This window comes from Peromyscus leucopus, chromosome 3, assembly GCF_004664715.2.
Source record: "Peromyscus leucopus breed LL Stock chromosome 3, UCI_PerLeu_2.1, whole genome shotgun sequence".
Classification (NCBI taxonomy): domain Eukaryota; kingdom Metazoa; phylum Chordata; class Mammalia; order Rodentia; family Cricetidae; genus Peromyscus; species Peromyscus leucopus.
The window spans coordinates 11,853,853-11,872,076 of NC_051065.1; the positions used below are offsets into that span (position 1 = coordinate 11,853,853).

Here is an 18,224-nt window from a genome sequence, read left to right on the forward strand (position 1 = left end):
CTATCACAGAAAGATATTCTCCCTGGCTTCAGCCTCAAGGCAGTGATTTGTGCACTGATAGGTGTACTTTGTTTAGTGTCCCCCACGGTGTAGATTGGATAGATTTTGTAAAAGATAGCATTACTTTAAAAGAAACATACAATTTGACAAGCGATTGCATTTTACTTTCATTTTATTGCTGTGCTTTTCATCACAGTCATTGTTTTCTAACTGTCCCTAAATTGTTCATTTTCTTAGTCTGTTACATCAGTACAGCTATTTACTGTTTATAAAGCAATATGCACTTACAGGTTTGGGAGATGGTTTGGGCTCTGAGGGTCGCATGTGCAAGTGGGTCATCATCGCTTGAAGACGTTCACGTTCTTTAGAAAGCTGTTAAGAAAGGGTGAGATCAGAAGCGGTTTAGAAATGACTGATCCAGCTATTTTATTGCAGTGATACATCTTATCATTGAGCTTGTCTCCCAGTAATGATTCCTGCATATAAAACCTGGGACGAGAAACTTAGCTGGAGGAAATGCAACTTTAGCCAGAGAAGGAGAAAACTTTTGTAGCTTTCTTTATGTTAAAGGTCAGGGAAAACAAATAACACTTCATCTTTTTGTCAATAAAAGAATTGAGGTCACAGTTGCCTCGACAGTAACAAGTTACCGAAACCATAAATTAGAAGGCCCATGGTGTCTCTTTAAAGTCCTGTGGACACTGTTAGCAATGGACTAGTGCCAACAGCTGTGAAGGGGTGAAGGGTTCTCAAAGCGAAGTGCCTGCCAGGATTGTCTACACACTTCATGCATTCCCACCGAGGTCCAGTTAGTGCCCCCTGCAATCTGCCATCATCAATCTAATTCAATAGAGTGACAGAGACCAGGCAGTGTGAAACGCTGAACTCTGCCACTGAGTCTGCATCTACACTTGCACTTGGTCTCATTACAACTGACGGACCTTACTTTTCCATCAGTCATACACAGCAGAAAAAGAGAGAGAAAGAAAGAGGCATAATTGGTCATACTGCAGACTGCATCATCAGCTGACCTCTCATGTTTTAGTCCACCTTTTAGCAATGGTAAACAGGTCTACCTAAAGCTTTCTGTGCTACTATGACGATGATGCATTTTACATATCCTTCATTATTTTGCAACTCAAGCATTTTTACTTCTTCTCATGGAAAAAAGCAACAGCATGATGGATTAGAAGCAATGAAAGGTGTAGGAAAGAGGAGAAAAACCAAGGTATATGTTTAATTAAACAAAGCAAAGAGTTAGTTTTGGGAAGACATTTTTAAGATGATGTAAGAGAGGAAGCCTTAATGGGGTGACAAACCATAATCAAAGTAAGACCTGGGATGTTAAAATTGCTTTCTGATGAATCTTACAATTTCTGTTTATTTTTGGCAAAACTCTGATTTAATGTTAAGTTTGAAAATAAAACTTCAATAGTATTTATACAGTACCAATAACACCATCTGTGACATGCATTCTTTGTCATTATGTTAGCCAAAGATAAAACTAAGTATTGTAACGTCTTAAGTTCTAAATACAGTAGACATAGAAATGAGGCTATTCTTCAGGGTAGTTCATTCACGTTATTAAAAAGAATGGCACTTTGGTTATAATCTACAATCCTTTGGCACAGGGGGAACCCAGATTAACTTGTGTAAAGAATGTTTGGGCAACAATGTCATATCTTATGAAATTTGGGTTTACAGTGTCATGTCTACAATGGGGAAACTATAGGTTTCACTATTTGGAGGATATTCAAATATATACAACAGGACCTAAAACTTATGTAGGTCCAATTGATAAGAACATCAAAGTATAACAGTCCACCCTGTTATCAACTGTTGTTATTAAAAATAACTTAAACTCCATGTATCCGAACAAGTATAGTGTTACCAAGACACACTGATGCAGCCAGGAAGATCCAACCACTTGCTTAGTACTCAAGTTAACACACCAGAACTCAGAGAAAAGTGTGCTTTAAGTGAGCATATGACATACCTGTATTTCTAATTGTTGTACCACCTGCATTTGCACTCGACATTGGGCGGTGCTTCGGTCATCCAACGCATGCTCATTGTTAAGGTGCCTGTGAAACACAAGACACAAAACAGAATTATAACTGCTACCTAGTACAGTCGTATGTGCTTGATTTAAAAAGCACTGCCTCTTCAAGGAACTTGTAGATTTTTCTGCAATTGGAAAGCAGAATGCCTTGAAGCCATAGAGAAAGAAGGTGAATGTGCTTCAATGTTCAGTGAAAATTTGTGTAGTACAAAGAGACTCTTCAAATAGCTAAAAAGGTCATTGTCTCCAAGCTTATGTTATTACAAAGACATTTCTCCATCCACTTACAGGGCAGAAGTAGAAATCATGATGTATTTCACAGACTTTTACCATTTTCTCTGAAATGAACATCATGTGAGTGTGTGCGCATGTGTGATAGGCAATTCTTGATTTCATTTGTATTAAAAAGTTTGTTGTTTGCATGTTGATTTTCTGTGAGAAGTATCTTACACCATCATGTGGTGTGAATTATGAAAAGGTGGCTGATTTTTTTTCATAGAAACATCCATACCCACAATCAATGATAATTTTCCATTACTATTACATAAAATACATTGAAGAATCAGAATAAAAATATTGATGCTTCATATAAAGAGTCCTAATTGGGACATATCTCTGACATATATAAACATGGTTGAAGAAGTCATCCTAATGATGTGACTCTCATCTTAACGTGCATGCTTATTGTTTTATATGAGGGATGAAGGTGGGTGTCTCCAATGCATGGTATCTTACTGTACCAAAAATAAACGAATACAGCAGCATTTTTGAGAAGCAAAGAAATATTCAATAAAGTTTGCTTTGTAATTTATGATATATTATTTATTTGATGGTTCCCTAAATTAAGAAAGTAACTTCAGTCTACTTATGCAATGGGTAAATGAAGACAGCAATTTATGAGCCACAGAAAGGGAAAAGGTATATTGAATAAAACACATAATTAAGAATTCATATAATTACCTCTATATATTACAGTATTAAGATAGTTCAAAAGCATTTCTTATAATTCTAAGCATACTGAATTCACGAAATAATTGTGTTCCTTTTTTTACTTATGCTTCTTGAAGTGAATTAAGCAGAAATAATGCATGAACAGATGCATATGCAATACAATATGAAGACTTAGGGTGTCAGTGACTCATAGCTAACTTGTAAATAAGTGAGATTATCTGCTAGTAGGTCTATGTTCAGACATCAGAAACCTCTGCTCCTTTCCACCCCAACTTTGATAAATTAGGCCAGTTTGTTTTAACACCTTCTCTCTGATTATAGCAACAGACCTCCATGCATCTTGCTGTAATTGCCAGGCTTGGCTGATGATAAACTGTGGACTAAAATAGTGAGGTGGATCAGGTCAAGCTAGAGTTGTGTGCCCAGGGTACATGAGAGTTCCTTCCCACCCCTCCTGTCTGCTCTGGCTCAGCTTCTGCAAGATCTGTTACAAACGTGTCTGTAATGAGGGCTGGAATCATTCAAGCTCTCTGGGAAGAAGGCATGGAATGTCAGAGTAAGTCAGGGGTTAGTGAGCAGCATAAAATGTCACTAATTTCTAATAAACAAGACATCATTAATAATTATTCTTCAAAGTTTCGTCCACCAAATTTTAATGACAATGAAGCAAAGTCCTAGCAGTATTAGCACAATAATTTGTTGCATCTTTAAGGTTTGGTATTGCTGTGTTTTTCTGAGATATATTTTTTTTCCAACATGAATTCTTGGGGAATACACATAATTTATCCTGCAATCAGCCTAAAAGATGCATATTTTTAAATAAGCTATACATAAAGATTAGGGTATAAATAGAGCATAGAAGATAAATAGATGATGTGGTTTTATCTGAATAGGTATATTCAGTATAACATATATTTTTGCATGAAATCACTTTCTAAAAAGAATTTTTATACTTGTTTACTTCTTAGAGATAATTAACTTATATTTATAGAACCAAGAAAAAAAGCACAAAATGTTTGCATTATATACTTGGGTTTTAGAGACCTATTCAATTTATCTCTGCAGCTTTTATTAGAATAGAGACTGGAGACTACAATAATAGTCAATGAGGTTTTGTCTTGATTGAATTTTTCAGTGGAACACAAAAGAACCTTGCCATTAAAATAGTCCTTTATTCTCCTGTATGAAGGCGAAAGGTTTTTAAAGTGTTGTGATGTTCAGTAATGAGCCTCTATCTAAATTATCATTGGTGACAAACTCACAAAGCACTTTTCGAGGACACATAGTTATGAAATGCCACGGCTGCCACTTTCTTTCCTGTAATTATAGGCTAGCTTGCAGCCCTTCAATGATCATTTATGGAACAGCCTCCAGTGGATTACTGAGAACTTGAAAAACACATACATACCTCTGCCACATCTCCCTTATCCTTTCCTCGCTATTGTTTACCAGTGATATGTAAAATAATGGTGCCTATTCATTCCCCCTACTTAATTATGCCAATCAAAGTACAGAAATAGTGTCGGATATAAATACAAAGCATTAAGACCAAATAAATAGGCTAAGCATTAACATTAAATTATGAATTTATGTATTTATGACTATTTTGTGCTCAAATTATTCTCTTTTATGTTTTTATAACCATCTCAGGTACTACATATTGCTGTTCAAAAATTCTCTATGATTTATAAATCAAGAATGAGATAATACTGAAAAATGAGAGGTTCGGTGGATTTTTGCAGTCAGTGCCTAATTGCTGTTTCAAAATGCATATGCAAAGGGACATTTCATTAATCATTTAATCATGTCCCTCGCAGGAAGTTGGAACTAATGTTGCCAATACCCTTTTCATATGAATTCTCCATGATACCATCTTATGCAGTTGATATATTGCCTATGTCATAAATTATGGGTTCTTACAAAGGACCAAGTGGGACTGTTATCCCAGAAGATGCTTGTTAGAAAACCTTTATTAACTTTCTTGTTTAACTTATTGCTAGTTCTATTTCACAGCTTCATCCTAGCCAACAATAATGCTTTCTGGTGGCAAAGGTCTGTAAATTACCCATGCAATCACTAACACCATTTCACAGGCCTGCTCTACTTCTCCTGGTCTGCTAACAAGGCGATTACACACAAATTACTGAATGCCTATGAAATATTTAAATGCATTCTACTCTACTATGCATTAATAAGAGCAAAGCAAGCTCTGGAATTCTGGTTAGCTCCAGTCCCTAATGTCCCCTAATGAGCCTCTTACCGAGACTGCAGTTCAAACAGAGAGGTGAAGAAAAAATGCAAAGGGGGTCTTCAGAAAGCCAGCACTGAGCAAACATCGTGGGAGCCACTTCTAATTTATGGGTCACTTTATAGCTATATTGATTTTTGTTTTCAAAATGGAATAAATGATGTGGTCGACTGACGTTCTTTCAGAACTGCATTGCTTCTGTGTGCTAGGTAGGTAGTGTGAACTATGGGGGAAAACATAGACAGTGGAAGTCTTTCTAAAAACAATTAAGCAAACATTTCAGGAAGACAGAAAGTATGGGGGGAATCTTTGCAATTTATTTAATCTACAATTGCCTTCAATGAAGCCTTTATGGTTACAGATGCATGTGTTAACTTCAATTATACACACTGCAGATTAGCAATTCAATTTTAACCTCTAGATTTTTTCAAATTCATTTAAAGTTATATAGCATTTTATAAGCTAAAAAGGGGGATGTGCTGAAATTCAATTGTCTCAGAGACCGTTCTAACAAAATGTTTTACTTGCACATCACTGGGGGTTGATTTATTTTGCATCAAGCTTTTTATGTTTAAGCACTGACAGGAGTTTAAATACAAAATGTTAGCTGTCACTATTCATTTAGCTGATTACGTGAGATGCCTTAGTTTTGAAAGATGTGGGCACTGTCACCAAAAGAAACAACATTCTGACAAGTTCAAAGAATGCCTTCTTGAGGTCATAATTTTGTAGCCATGCTGCCTAGTGAAAGACAAAGAAATAGACAATACACTCTAAGTAAGAACATAAATTTTAGAGTAGTTGGCTGCAAGAGAAAGGAAACAAATTTTCTACTAAATAAATGAATCTGTTTCCACTGCTTTTTCTCCTGCTTCACTACAGTATCCAGCCTCAAAGCACCAATCACCAACAGTCTTCATTCATGTTCATTGTTTAATTAATCTTTAGAATGCTGATAGGCACACAGAAAATTTAAAGAATACTCGCCATTGTTACTTTCACAAAGGACAGTATTACTGGTGCTGCATCCCACACCACGTTTTGTTTGCTGGCACCTGTGCAGGCAAGTTCAAAACACTTGTCTGCTAACTGGAATGCTGCACTTTAAACCTTTTGGGTTAGGCTTTGAAAGTCAATACATCTATATTCAAGCTGACGTCGGTGCAATGGGATGGTAATTAATTCTGCAGTCAAACTACACTAAAGTTTTGTCAGAAGCGATTATACTTTGACATTTATAAGACAGTAACAAAGAAGTAGTATTAATGCTTTTAGTGATCTAGTGAAATCCTCAATTGCTGGTCAGAAAAAAGACTGGTTAAGTTCTGTCAATTCTTACTTTCCAGTAAAAATTTACAACTTTCTACTAAAAGATGTTAGCGTAGACCTTGTCCTGTATTTCTGATTATCTTCTATTGTCTTAATCTGTATTAATTTTCATTTTTTGCTCAATAGAAAATTATACCCTACTTGTTACTAAATATGTAGATAAAATAAAGTTCCTGAGGACAATAACATATGATTTCTGGGAATATATATATATATATATATATATATATATATATGATGACTGAACTTTTTCCTGAATAAATGAAGTACTTTATTAATAACAAATATTATTTCTTTTCAAATTTCTCATATATCTTTAAGAAAAAGATAATACTAGTTCAGGAAATTTGTAAAATTAATATATCACTTCAGTGTAGTATATTATCATTAACTATGAACAAAATTTATCATGGACCTTTAATTTAGAGAATTTAAAGCATATCCTATAAAAAATGAGGTAAAAGGAATGCCTTAAAATCTACTGTCATTAGATCTGTTATTCCTATAAAGTTAATGGCTAGAAAAGCAGTCAATCTTTGAAACCAAATTTGATATGTAATTGAAACAAAATGTTTTCTTAATTGTAATTTCTCCAATTAAAAATAAAGAAACCTGTGTGAATATGAAAAAAGACCATGGAGGATAAAACAGGAGTTCATATTCACCCACTTGCTAGTGATAAAAATTAAATACTTGAGATGTGTGAAAAATGCTCTTCATGTGTCATAAAAGAAACTGTTCTGAAGGAGAGGTATGCACTTTCTCTTAGAAAGTGAGCCAGATGTTAAGTAAAATATATTTAGAGCAAGAAAATACATATAATTAAGTAGTATTATAAATTCGGTTTTCATTCCTATGACACAGCATCAGTCACCTTAGAAACTATCCCAGTCACAGCAGATGATACACAGTAATGATAGAGATAAAATTATGAAAGTATTGTTAAAATAATTTACACCTCTCCATTCTTTGTTTCAGCCAATTTCTTTTGGTAGTAGAAAAGTTCAACAAGGTACCTAACAATTTTTAAATACCCTCCTTGCTGGGAATAGTATAATAAATTTCACACCCAGAAAAATGGCAGCTCACAGTTGGTCTGGTGTAACAGACGTGTAAGTTTTCATTTGAGTCCATTTCTAAAGAGCCGTTGTGATATGTGAAGCAAATTTTCTCTTAATTGGTCTGAAACTATGAAAGGTTAAAGAAAATCTTCATGGAAGTCTTCCTGTAATCATTTATAAAGGTATTATGATACCAAGTGCTTGCCTCGTTGTTAGGGAGCTTTGGCTCAGGACTCTGCAGTCAGTCTACCATTTGTAAACACATCTTTTTGATGTTTCTGCCAACATCCTGGCAACAAAGCAGTGCAATTTCAAATGAGCTAATTAACTTAATTGTTGATGAAGCATGAAACAGTTCATTCACCCTGTTAGCTGCACCATGACAACACAAGAGGCTCAGCCTGTGAAGTTACTCATCTTCATAAACCTGTCTGCTGCTCTCTGTTCAGATCTTTCCTGTACCAATACTGTGCGCAGAAACATCATTCATGAATAGAGAATGTTCTCATCTGCAGAAGAACCCCTGAAGAAGCCTCAAAACTAAAATACTGTAGGGAGATATAAAGGATACACAAGGTTGGATTTTATGCTGGAGGAATTAAATAAATCTGTTTTCCAAACATACCATCATAAATGGCATAAGGTAACAAGGTGAGTGAAATGTAGCTGTTTCTTCAAATGTTAGACATCACTGATTTTCATTTTTGATTCTTGTTATTAAATGCCATTATTGAAAGTAGAAATACAAAGTCTGCCACTTTAAATAAATCTATAAAATATGCCTATTTTATTACATTTAGAGATATTTTATGCTTATTTAAATCTTACATGAAACTATTATTAGAAATTTCAATTTTCAGACAGTGCTCCTTTACAAACCTGTCTCACCATCATGGTAGGCTCATATTCCCATTAATTCAAAGCCTTCAAAATAATTTGCTAAATACTTTAATAAAAAGATGACTAAGACCTAAGACTCTTGGGTTGATTTTTCCAGTCCACTTGTTGAAACAAACTGAAAACTGAATGTGTTCTAGGATGGATTCATCTTTTCATTCCTCCTTCTTTTGTTTACTTTACAGCAGTGTGCCAAAATTACCATGTAATCTGCTTCCCTTCCCCATGAAAACTTAAAACCTACTTCAAAAACTGTCCAAAATCTTCACATATGCTTTCACAGCCTGGCCACTTGCAAACTCCATGGCCGTAGAGAGTGTGGGAGGCCCCAGTCTCCTCGTGCGACGAGCTAAAGCAAGAGAGCACAACGTCAGACTCATCTCAGAAAGCCATAATCGTTGCAGGCTGCTAGCGCCTGTCAGGTTACGATCAGTGACAAACAGGTCAAAACAGGTCAATTCAGCTCAGAGCAGTCAGAAAAATTTAATCGTTCTATTGAATAGTTCAACTGCCAAGGCTAGATGATGTTCCAATTAGAGGAGAAATAGAGCCAAAGATGACTGTTAATAAAGGAGGAAAAACTAAGAGTACTGTATAATATCATATGCTAATCCTGCCATATGACCTTACTGTAACATTTTACCTCTAAATAAAAAAATATATATATAACCTTATGTTATGGAGAGGGAAAAATGTATTTTAATGAAAGTCAAATGAAAAATCACCAGAATACTTTTGAAATACTTCTTTAAAAAGCAATATGAACATTAGAACCTTTTAAACTAATATTCATGTGTTAAAGTACATACAAATATTCCTAGTGGCTACAGCTGATTTGAAAAATCCTGCTTTGGAAAGGTATCTATTATCAATATCCTAACATAATTATGGCAGGCCTTTAATAAGTGGTTATTATATCAGATAGAGAGATCCTAGAAAAACTAACCTATTTCTGAAGTATATAATCATCAAATTAATCTCAATTAAAACAACAGCATGAAAGCATCCAGAGGCGTATCATTCTGTAACAAAAACTAACATGAAAACCCACATGTGCTCAGATGAATGTCAGGAACATTACCATACTTTGGTCTACTATTTTAAACAGTGCTGCAATTACTTATATGTTTCTTTGGAAAAAAATTGTGGCCAAGTATTTGTTGCATTTAGGCAAATACGTTATTACATGGCAGATAACTACCAATCAATTACATGTTCATTTGGGAGCAGGGCAGTCTGTGTGTGTAAGCCACTTCATTATAAAATTCTGTACCTAATCTTCATGTTTTAAAACCAACTTTTTGTTTTTAATACTTTATGTAAGTTATTTGACAATAATTGATTTGATTTGGAACTGATGTGTTTAAGAAAGTTGAATTAAGTCAGGAAAAATACCTTGTTTTTCCTTTTGGAAGGGCAGTTTTGACACAGCTAAGATGAAACACTAAGCTGGGAAGTTATTTCACACAATGTAACATTAGTGACAAAAGTCAAATTATTTTCCTGCATGCGTTTTCAGTTAAATTTATTTTTAAAAACATCAATATGTGTTCATTTTAATATATTTATTAATCACATCATGCCACAACAAGAAAAAGCAACTCTGATCATCCATATTTTGGATTACATAATGTTCAGCTACTTTCTAATTTTTAAGTACACATTTGAAATGTGAACTAATATGTATATATTAAGGAGAATATGCATGTACGCACACATTTTTAATTATTTGGAATTTAAAAACTGTTTTTCTTAAAATAGTGAAATGTTCTCATAACTCTTCAGGTAACTCACTATATGTTATTCAAATCCATCAATACAATCATTCCCTGCATATGCAGGAAAACTTAATTTCTTTTGGCACGCTCCCCAACTATATCTACTATACTGGTGGCATTTAAGGTTCTTTTATAGTTTAAAATAATAAAAGGTCAACAATAATGATTTCTTCTTCACTTGCTCTAAATACGTTTTTGTTCCTGTTAGGTGTAAATTATCGTTTCAGTTTTACCAGATTGTGGAGATGAAATACGGATGTAAGCAGAGAGAGCAGGGGAGAAGATTTACCTGTCCCGCCTTGCATTCAGAACCGAAGACTGTCCATTCACGATGGAATGATGTGGTATTGGTGGTGATGCTTTGGAAGTGGTGGAGGAGGTAGTCGAGGAGGAATTGTTAGTTGTGAGGTCTAGCCCTCCATGCTTGATGCCATTGTCTTCCATACTGTGGACGCCAGTCACTTCTTTCCATAGCTGCTGAATCTCAGCAGGACTTAGGCCAGCTACAAAATGAAAGGAAGCCCCCTGATGTAACAGGTAACATTGAACGTGATGGCCACGTATTTTTTGAAAGGATTAATGCTATCACCAACATTAATACATGAGAAAAACACTTTTGTACCACCAATACCAAAGATTTTTAATACCAAATAAAAATTTCTTTATTTAAAAATAACAATTAGGAAGTAGTACTGAGGAGAACAGTGTTGGGAAATATCTGGTTAATAAAAAAAATCTATATATGTTCTATTTAGAAGTTAAGTGTTCGGATTTGATTTACAGTTAGTATTATTAATGAGATGAGATTTTATAAATAACATATCAAAAGAAATGAAAAGCAAAAAAAAATAACAACCTGATCAAGATCAAATAATAACATTCAACTTGGGGAAGGGGAGAGGGAGAAGGAAAGAGAAACAGAGAGACAGTCAGTCAGAGAGACAGACAGACAAAGAGATTTAGCAATTATCTGGCCATAGAAGTCTTTTTCACAGAGGCCAACTTTGTAATTGAATTTCAGTTTAACCCTAAATAAACCAATATGGTTACCTCCATGGTTCATTTAAGTAGATGACATCTAAATCTCTCCTTCAGTTATTACTAGTTGATAGAAAACTCAACTTCTTACTTTAAGTAATTTCCTGGATCAGATTATTTATTTTTACCTCCTCATAAACAACAATGGAAATAGAAAAGCTTGTCATGGTCTTTAGATTTTGACTGTTATCTTCAGATATTTGAAATATCTTAAATGACCGTTGTTTACAAAAAGTGCTTACATGTGATCAAAAAGTTTAAACACATTAAAATTGCAATTTAAATTTAGCCCCCATCCCTAATCCAAATATTATCTCCAATTGATAATCACTTGCAATAGAAAATTAAGTTTTATCCAAGGTACACTCTCACCAGGGAAACAAACCACTTTTAAGGGTAGACCACATGCCCAGCAGTAGATATCTTATTCAAAGGAACCCAATGGCAGCTTTGGATGTTCTTTGTCTCATAATGTTGTGCCAGGGCATTTTGTGTGTGTGTGTGTGTGTGTGTGTGTGTGTGTGTGTGTGTGTGTGTGTGTGTGTGTGCATGCATGCAACTGTGTGCATTTCTTGTACTTTTTCTTTGGCTCTTTATTTTCTGCTTGTTCATTTTGTACCATTCCAATTTGTTTTATTTTATTTTGTTTTGTTTTATTAATCCATAGATGCTTGTTTTCCATCCACGAACAGAAAGTTTGTGGATCTGGATAGGAGAAGGGGGGCGTACAGAGATCCTGGGGGGAGTTGGGCAAGGGGAAACCATAATTAGAATGTAGTGTATAAAAATTAATTTCAATAAACAAAAAATAAATAAATAAATCTAGGCAGATGGACTTAAATGAGTTTGCTATTAAAATATTTTATTAGGAAGAAAATATCAAAGTAACTAAATAAAAGCCTAGTGAAGGAAGTGATGCTATCATTTTAATTACAGTCATTTATTGAACATATATATTCTGAAGGGTTATCAAATGCTTTATATTTGTGAATTCAGTGAACCTCACTGGTGGTCAGGACTCATAATTTACAGGTGAGCACAATGTTCTCTTGTCAATGGCCCTTAGTTCCAAATGTTTTGCTCTGTAATACTATGTGATTCTACCTCTAATGTAATATAATGCTGGAGTAATCGGCATCTCAACCAATATATATCTACACCAAAAGCTGTAATGATGGCCATCTGTCAAAGGATGTGTGGAGAAATGTTTGTAGGAGGGGAAGGAAAACTAGAGCCAGAAAGTAGAGATGCAGAGGAAGAGAGTGAACCCTCTTTTCTCTAGCCATGTGTATGAAGAAGTCACTGGTCTACAGATAGTGATAAATAGCCAGTAGCCAGAATTCTCACTGGTCCAGTTGTATGTAACTTCTTGCCAAATTATACCTCACAGTGGTAAACACTAAATTGCTTTGCATGTGATAAGTTCCAGATATGGTCAGTTTACCCAAAGCTATCATTTTGGTAATTCTGGATCCTTAATATTTGAAGGCACGATCTCAGATATTAGGGAAAACATGATAATCTGGCTTTCTAAACAATTTTTGAATAACCTCATTTTCTGTTTTTTTAAGTGTTTTTCTAATGATATATGTCCTTTTTTGTTGTATAGGAAACTGTTTTATATAAAAATCATTAACTTTGCTTTAATAGTAGTATTAACTCAGAATCATGAACCTTTTTTGACCATAACTTTTTATGACCGCTCTGAATGTGTTAGGCGTCCTAAGAGCACAACCCCAGAAGGAAAGCTCTTCCTTTTCAGCGTCTCCATCTCTTCTCTATGCCACACTGCTGCTTCCGTGTCCTGTCGCCCATCTACAGCATAGACCGCCCCAACAGCTCCATGCTCTCCTCTCACTTTCACTGGCCTTGAATAATATGAATTTGTTCTTCATATAGAAGCCACACATGATCGATTTCAAGGTAAATTAGATCATGTCCATTCTCATGCAAAGCCCCCAGGAGTCAGTCTGAATGGTTAGATACAAAGCAAAAACAAGCAAAGAAAAAAAAACAAAAACAAAAAACAAAACAAAACAAAACAAAAAACAACCAAGCAACTGAAAACCTAACCTTTCCTGTTTCAGAGGCATTGGTCTTCTTTCTCTTGCCTGCCCTCAGCTGTCACCCTCCCCATATTTCTTCACATTGTCACCATCTGCTGCCTTTGCAATCCTTCAAACATCCACTCCTCTTCCGGCCTCTGCTCTGGCTATTCCCAGAGCCACAAATACTCTCATTGAGGATATTCCCAAGGATTTTTTTCCTTCCCTTCACTTAGATGGCTTGAAAAACAACTCCTCTGAAAATCTTTGGCCCTCGTAGCAACCAGTGTCTTCCTCCTCCTTGTCTTCCATCATTCCTGGACTGCTGGACTACTTTTATTTAAAGAATGTTAATTTAGCTTCTAAAATTACGCAAAGACTGGTCTGCCCATTGAGCGATGTCTCTGTGTCTCTCTCCACTCTATCGTTGTCTTCTCTCATGCTAGCTCATTACCACAGTGTCACTCTACTAAAGTTTGTTTGATCAGGTTTTTCTTTTTGCCATGTTCCACTGCCTTGAACAGTGCTGGGTACGTCCATGGTAAAGACAGGTGATGTCCTTGTTTGTAATGGAGTAATATAGTTCTTGAAGACCTGCCGATTACCATATTGAAGTTTGGTTGCCTTTAAAGAGTATCTTATGTACAAGCATTGCTGTAAGATCAATGTCTGAAGAGCTACAGATACTACTGGTGAAATCTAATGTACATTGAGTCACTAATAACATTTGGCATACTTATTGATGACAATATTTTGAGAGACTACAGTAGTTAATGATGTTATTAATATTTAGTTTATGATATTTGTTAGTAATTTGGTATTACTATTAATACTAGTATTAATTTGCATTTTGAATGATCTTCATGGCACTATTCATTTGTATAGAACTTACTGATATCCTCATGCAATGAAAAGCTGACAAATGACAGGAGCTTAGTAGGACCCCCAAAAGGTTTGATGACTAACCTACTTACCATGCAAGCACTGTTTGTTACTTAAATGCAGAGAAAAAAATGGTTTTCAATTATTAGAGAGAAGTGGTACAGAATAATACAAGTAAGGAGACAGTGGTTACCAAATGAACTGGCCTATTACCACAGTCTCAGGTTATTAAAACAAACAAACAAACAAACAAACAAACAAACAAAAAACATGCACTGACCACAAGTCACATCAGCGAACCACAGTTGTGGAGGTAGGATTCAGATTTAAGTTTCACAGTGATTCAAGAGTCTGGATCACCCTGAGGTGAACTTCAAAAGAGAAACTATTACCTTGCTTTTCAGACAAAATTGTTTCAGCTAACAATTGCTTAAACTCTTCTTGATGGACACAAAACAATGTATGATTATTAAACCATTAGCCAGTCAGTTTGTACAGTTGATAATGTTTTATGAGTTTGGAAGTCTTAAGGTTATTTTTCTTAACTGTAATATAAAGTTCAGTTAGACAGTGCTCTGCTGATTCACAGTCCTCCAACCCTGCTCTTCTGAGGATTCCATGGCTATGTGATGTAAGGTAAATGGCCCAAGTGTGACAATTCTGGGATGTCAAGAAACAGAGTAAACTGGACTCCTTTTTAAAATCTCAATGTTTTCCCAAAATATTTGAGAAAAATGATAAACACACGCTACAATCATATTAATTTATATTAGTTTTAATAGCAGGTAATGGTTGAAGCCTGACAATTGATATATAGCTCATGTCCCCAAACACAGGTGTTCTATTTGACATTACCAGGTTAGCTTCCCAAGTCTTTCAAACCTTGGCAGTTCTACACCGAGTTCCCTGCTGTACAGCCCTTCTTCTGCTAAAACATGCCTCCTTTGGCATCTCTCTGTATGTCAGCTGTAACAGACACCATAATTTCATACTGTTCTAGGCACTCACTGCACTAAGAACATCTAAAGAAAATTAGTACACAGTACCTCAAACCATATTTACTAGTTTTTAGAATGGTTAGAAATAATACTGATGAGTGGAGGTACTGTGTCCCTATTGGTGGACATTAGGTAGTTTAGTTAAGTGACTGCAGACCTGGGACAAGGTACCTGGTACATTCTCAGGTCATTTCCCACATGACTACTTTTCAGCACTTCTTCCCTGGCCACTCTGTCTAAATGTTCATCTGTTCTGTATGTTTTCTTCAATCCAATCAGAAGAGATTTTTCAATTTAGATAGAACATTAGTGTCCTGGCAAGCATATTCTGAGAAGCAGCAGATTAGAATATTAAAGAATAGTAATCAAATTTTATCTTAAATGAAGATTATTCAGTTTCTTTAGGCCTATGTCAAAGACGCAAATAAGTTCTAAAAACCTCTGTTAACCATGTAACTTTAAAAGTCCATGACAACAGAATGTTGGGAAATGTTTTTCTACTTTTAAATGATAGCTTGAACTTCGTTCCTTTTCACTGCCAGTCATACAAACAAACATTAGGAAAATGTTTTATCAAGACTCAAGTCAACACAAAGAATCATTAACTAACTGAGCAGCTTATCATGGAGCAGGGAAAGCAATTCAACGTTAACCCTTTGCTCCTTCATTCTGAGTTTCTGGAGCAAATACAGGGAGCCAAGAATCATGCTAGGAGTTAAGTACAATCTGATAATTCATGCACAGATTTTACAACCTTGGTGTGAGCACACAATTTTCAGTGGTCGTTCTTATAAATATTATATGTATACTTTTTTACATTAAAATAAGTGACTTTTTATTAAAATTATTAAAATAATGTCTTTTATTCTTCTGTGTTCAGAAATAATTTTTAACTGCTAACTAATTTTTTAAGGGCTGAGGAGATGGCTTGGTTGATAAAGTGCCTGACATGACCAGGAAGATTTAATTGGGTTTTGGTCCTCAATTCACACATAAAAAGCCAAGTTATAGGCTGGGGTGATGGCTCAGTGGATAAGGTACGAGTGCTCGCTCTGGAAGCATGGTGACCTGAGTTCAAATCACAGAACCAACATCAAAAGCCCAGTACGGTTACATAAGTCTGTAACACCAGCGCTATGGGAGGTGGAGGCAGGAGGATGGCTGGGGCATACTGGTCACTAGCATACCTCCAGGTTCAGTTAAATAACTTTTCTCAAGGGAATATTCTAGAGAATGATAGTGCAGGGTACTTGATGTCCATCTCTGGCCTCCAAGTGTGCATATGATTGTAAACACACACAAACACAGAAATACAGCATATGCACACACACACACACACACACAGAGAGAGAGAGAGAGAGAGAGAGAGAGAGAGAGAGAGAGAGAGAGAGAGAGAGAGAGAGAGAGAGAGAGCGCTGGGCATGGTGAGGCATTGCTTACTTGTAACCCCAGCATTGGGCAGTCAGAATAGAACTAGGTGGATCCCTGGAACTCACTGTCAAGCCAACATAGCAGACTCAATGAGCTCTATGTTCAGTGAGACCCGGTCTCAAATACACACACACACACACACACACACACACACACACACACACACACACACTCAAATACACACACACATATATGTGTATATATATGGAAGAGTGAGACTAGTAAAGACACTAGAAATGGCCCTTTGACCTTCATGTGCATCTATACACATGGGCACAGACACACACACCTACATATGCCTTGACACCTGCACACATTCACATGCAAGTACACATAGCATGTATATATACATACATACCAACACACAAAAATATTAGGATACAGTGTAAGTATACTATGAATATTTGACTAAATAAATGTTATTTAATGGTATTCTGCAAATTTCTAGGGTTACTTACAAAAGCAACAAAAGTTTGGTAGACATATATGTATCATTCATAGTCTATTAAGTTGGCATTCAACATTTGAATTGAAATACTTCTATGTACTTTCCCCTTTTTAATCTTAATATTTACATTTTGAAAAAGTATCATAATATACATAACTGTGTTGCACAGAAGGGTCTATACTGAAAGAGTCAATTCTCCACCAGTCCTGACTTTTTATTCTTAATTTCCTCTCCTAGAAGACAGATCAAATGTCTGAAGTATCTTTCAGAGATCTGTCTTTGCTTATAATCAGCTAAACAAAATATAGTGTTATGTATATTAAAACCAACTACTAGTGTAATACTCATCTTTCATATGTTTGTGTGATCAGAGGTGCATCAATTATATACTTTGTCCAAATGCCAAATTCCAAAATCTAAAACAGAGGTATTTAGTTAAGATTAAGACCCAAGACAAATATATCTACTAATGGATATAGGCATTCTCTCTGTCTCTGTCTCTGTCTCTCTCTCTCTGATTACAGAGTGAGAAAGAGTTATAATTTATAATTTTCCTACTCATTTATCTAGACTGTATATTTTTGAAGTCTGAAATTGTTTTTTAGTTTTCCAGGCAAAGACTCAAAACTTGTCAAGTAGAATATTCTTAAGACTTATGAATTAAATGGAATTACATGCACTTTAGGCTGGGTTTTCCCTTGATCTTGTTTATCATGTATGGTGTTCAATCTCAACATCAAAATCTACTAACTAAACAAATAAATCTATTTTAATATAACACATGCTAGTTCCTTAACCAATTCTGCAATAACTCAAAATACTTTATAATATCAATCTTTCTTATTTATACTTTCTAAATTAATTATACCCAGTAATCCTCTATGCATTTAATTATTTGCAAGATATTTTCTATGAATAAAATAATTGGAAGCAACCTTTTTTTCTTTTCTTAAGACAGACTCTATGTAGTGCTAGTCTAGAATTCACTATGTACTAGGCTGACTTTGAACTCACAGACATCACCTGCCTCTGCTTCTGCTTCATGAGTGCTTGGGT

The 18,224-nt window shown here is 35.3% G+C and overlaps 1 protein-coding gene across 6 annotated transcripts in view; it reads right to left on the reverse strand.

Moving 5' to 3' along the window:
* The window catches only part of Foxp2 (forkhead box P2), a 545,581-nt gene that overhangs the window by 34,987 nt on the left and 492,370 nt on the right, over positions 1 to 18,224 (reverse strand). For all 6 annotated transcript variants that reach the window (XM_037203509.1, XM_028871779.2, XM_037203507.1 and 3 more), the window contains 4 exons: positions 10,616 to 10,829; positions 8,793 to 8,897; positions 1,997 to 2,084; positions 289 to 372 (listed from right to left, as the gene is read on the reverse strand). In XM_037203509.1, the coding sequence (XP_037059404.1) occupies positions 289 to 372; positions 1,997 to 2,084; positions 8,793 to 8,897; positions 10,616 to 10,829 (491 nt within the window). The remainder of the gene's footprint in view (positions 1 to 288; positions 373 to 1,996; positions 2,085 to 8,792; positions 8,898 to 10,615; positions 10,830 to 18,224) is intronic.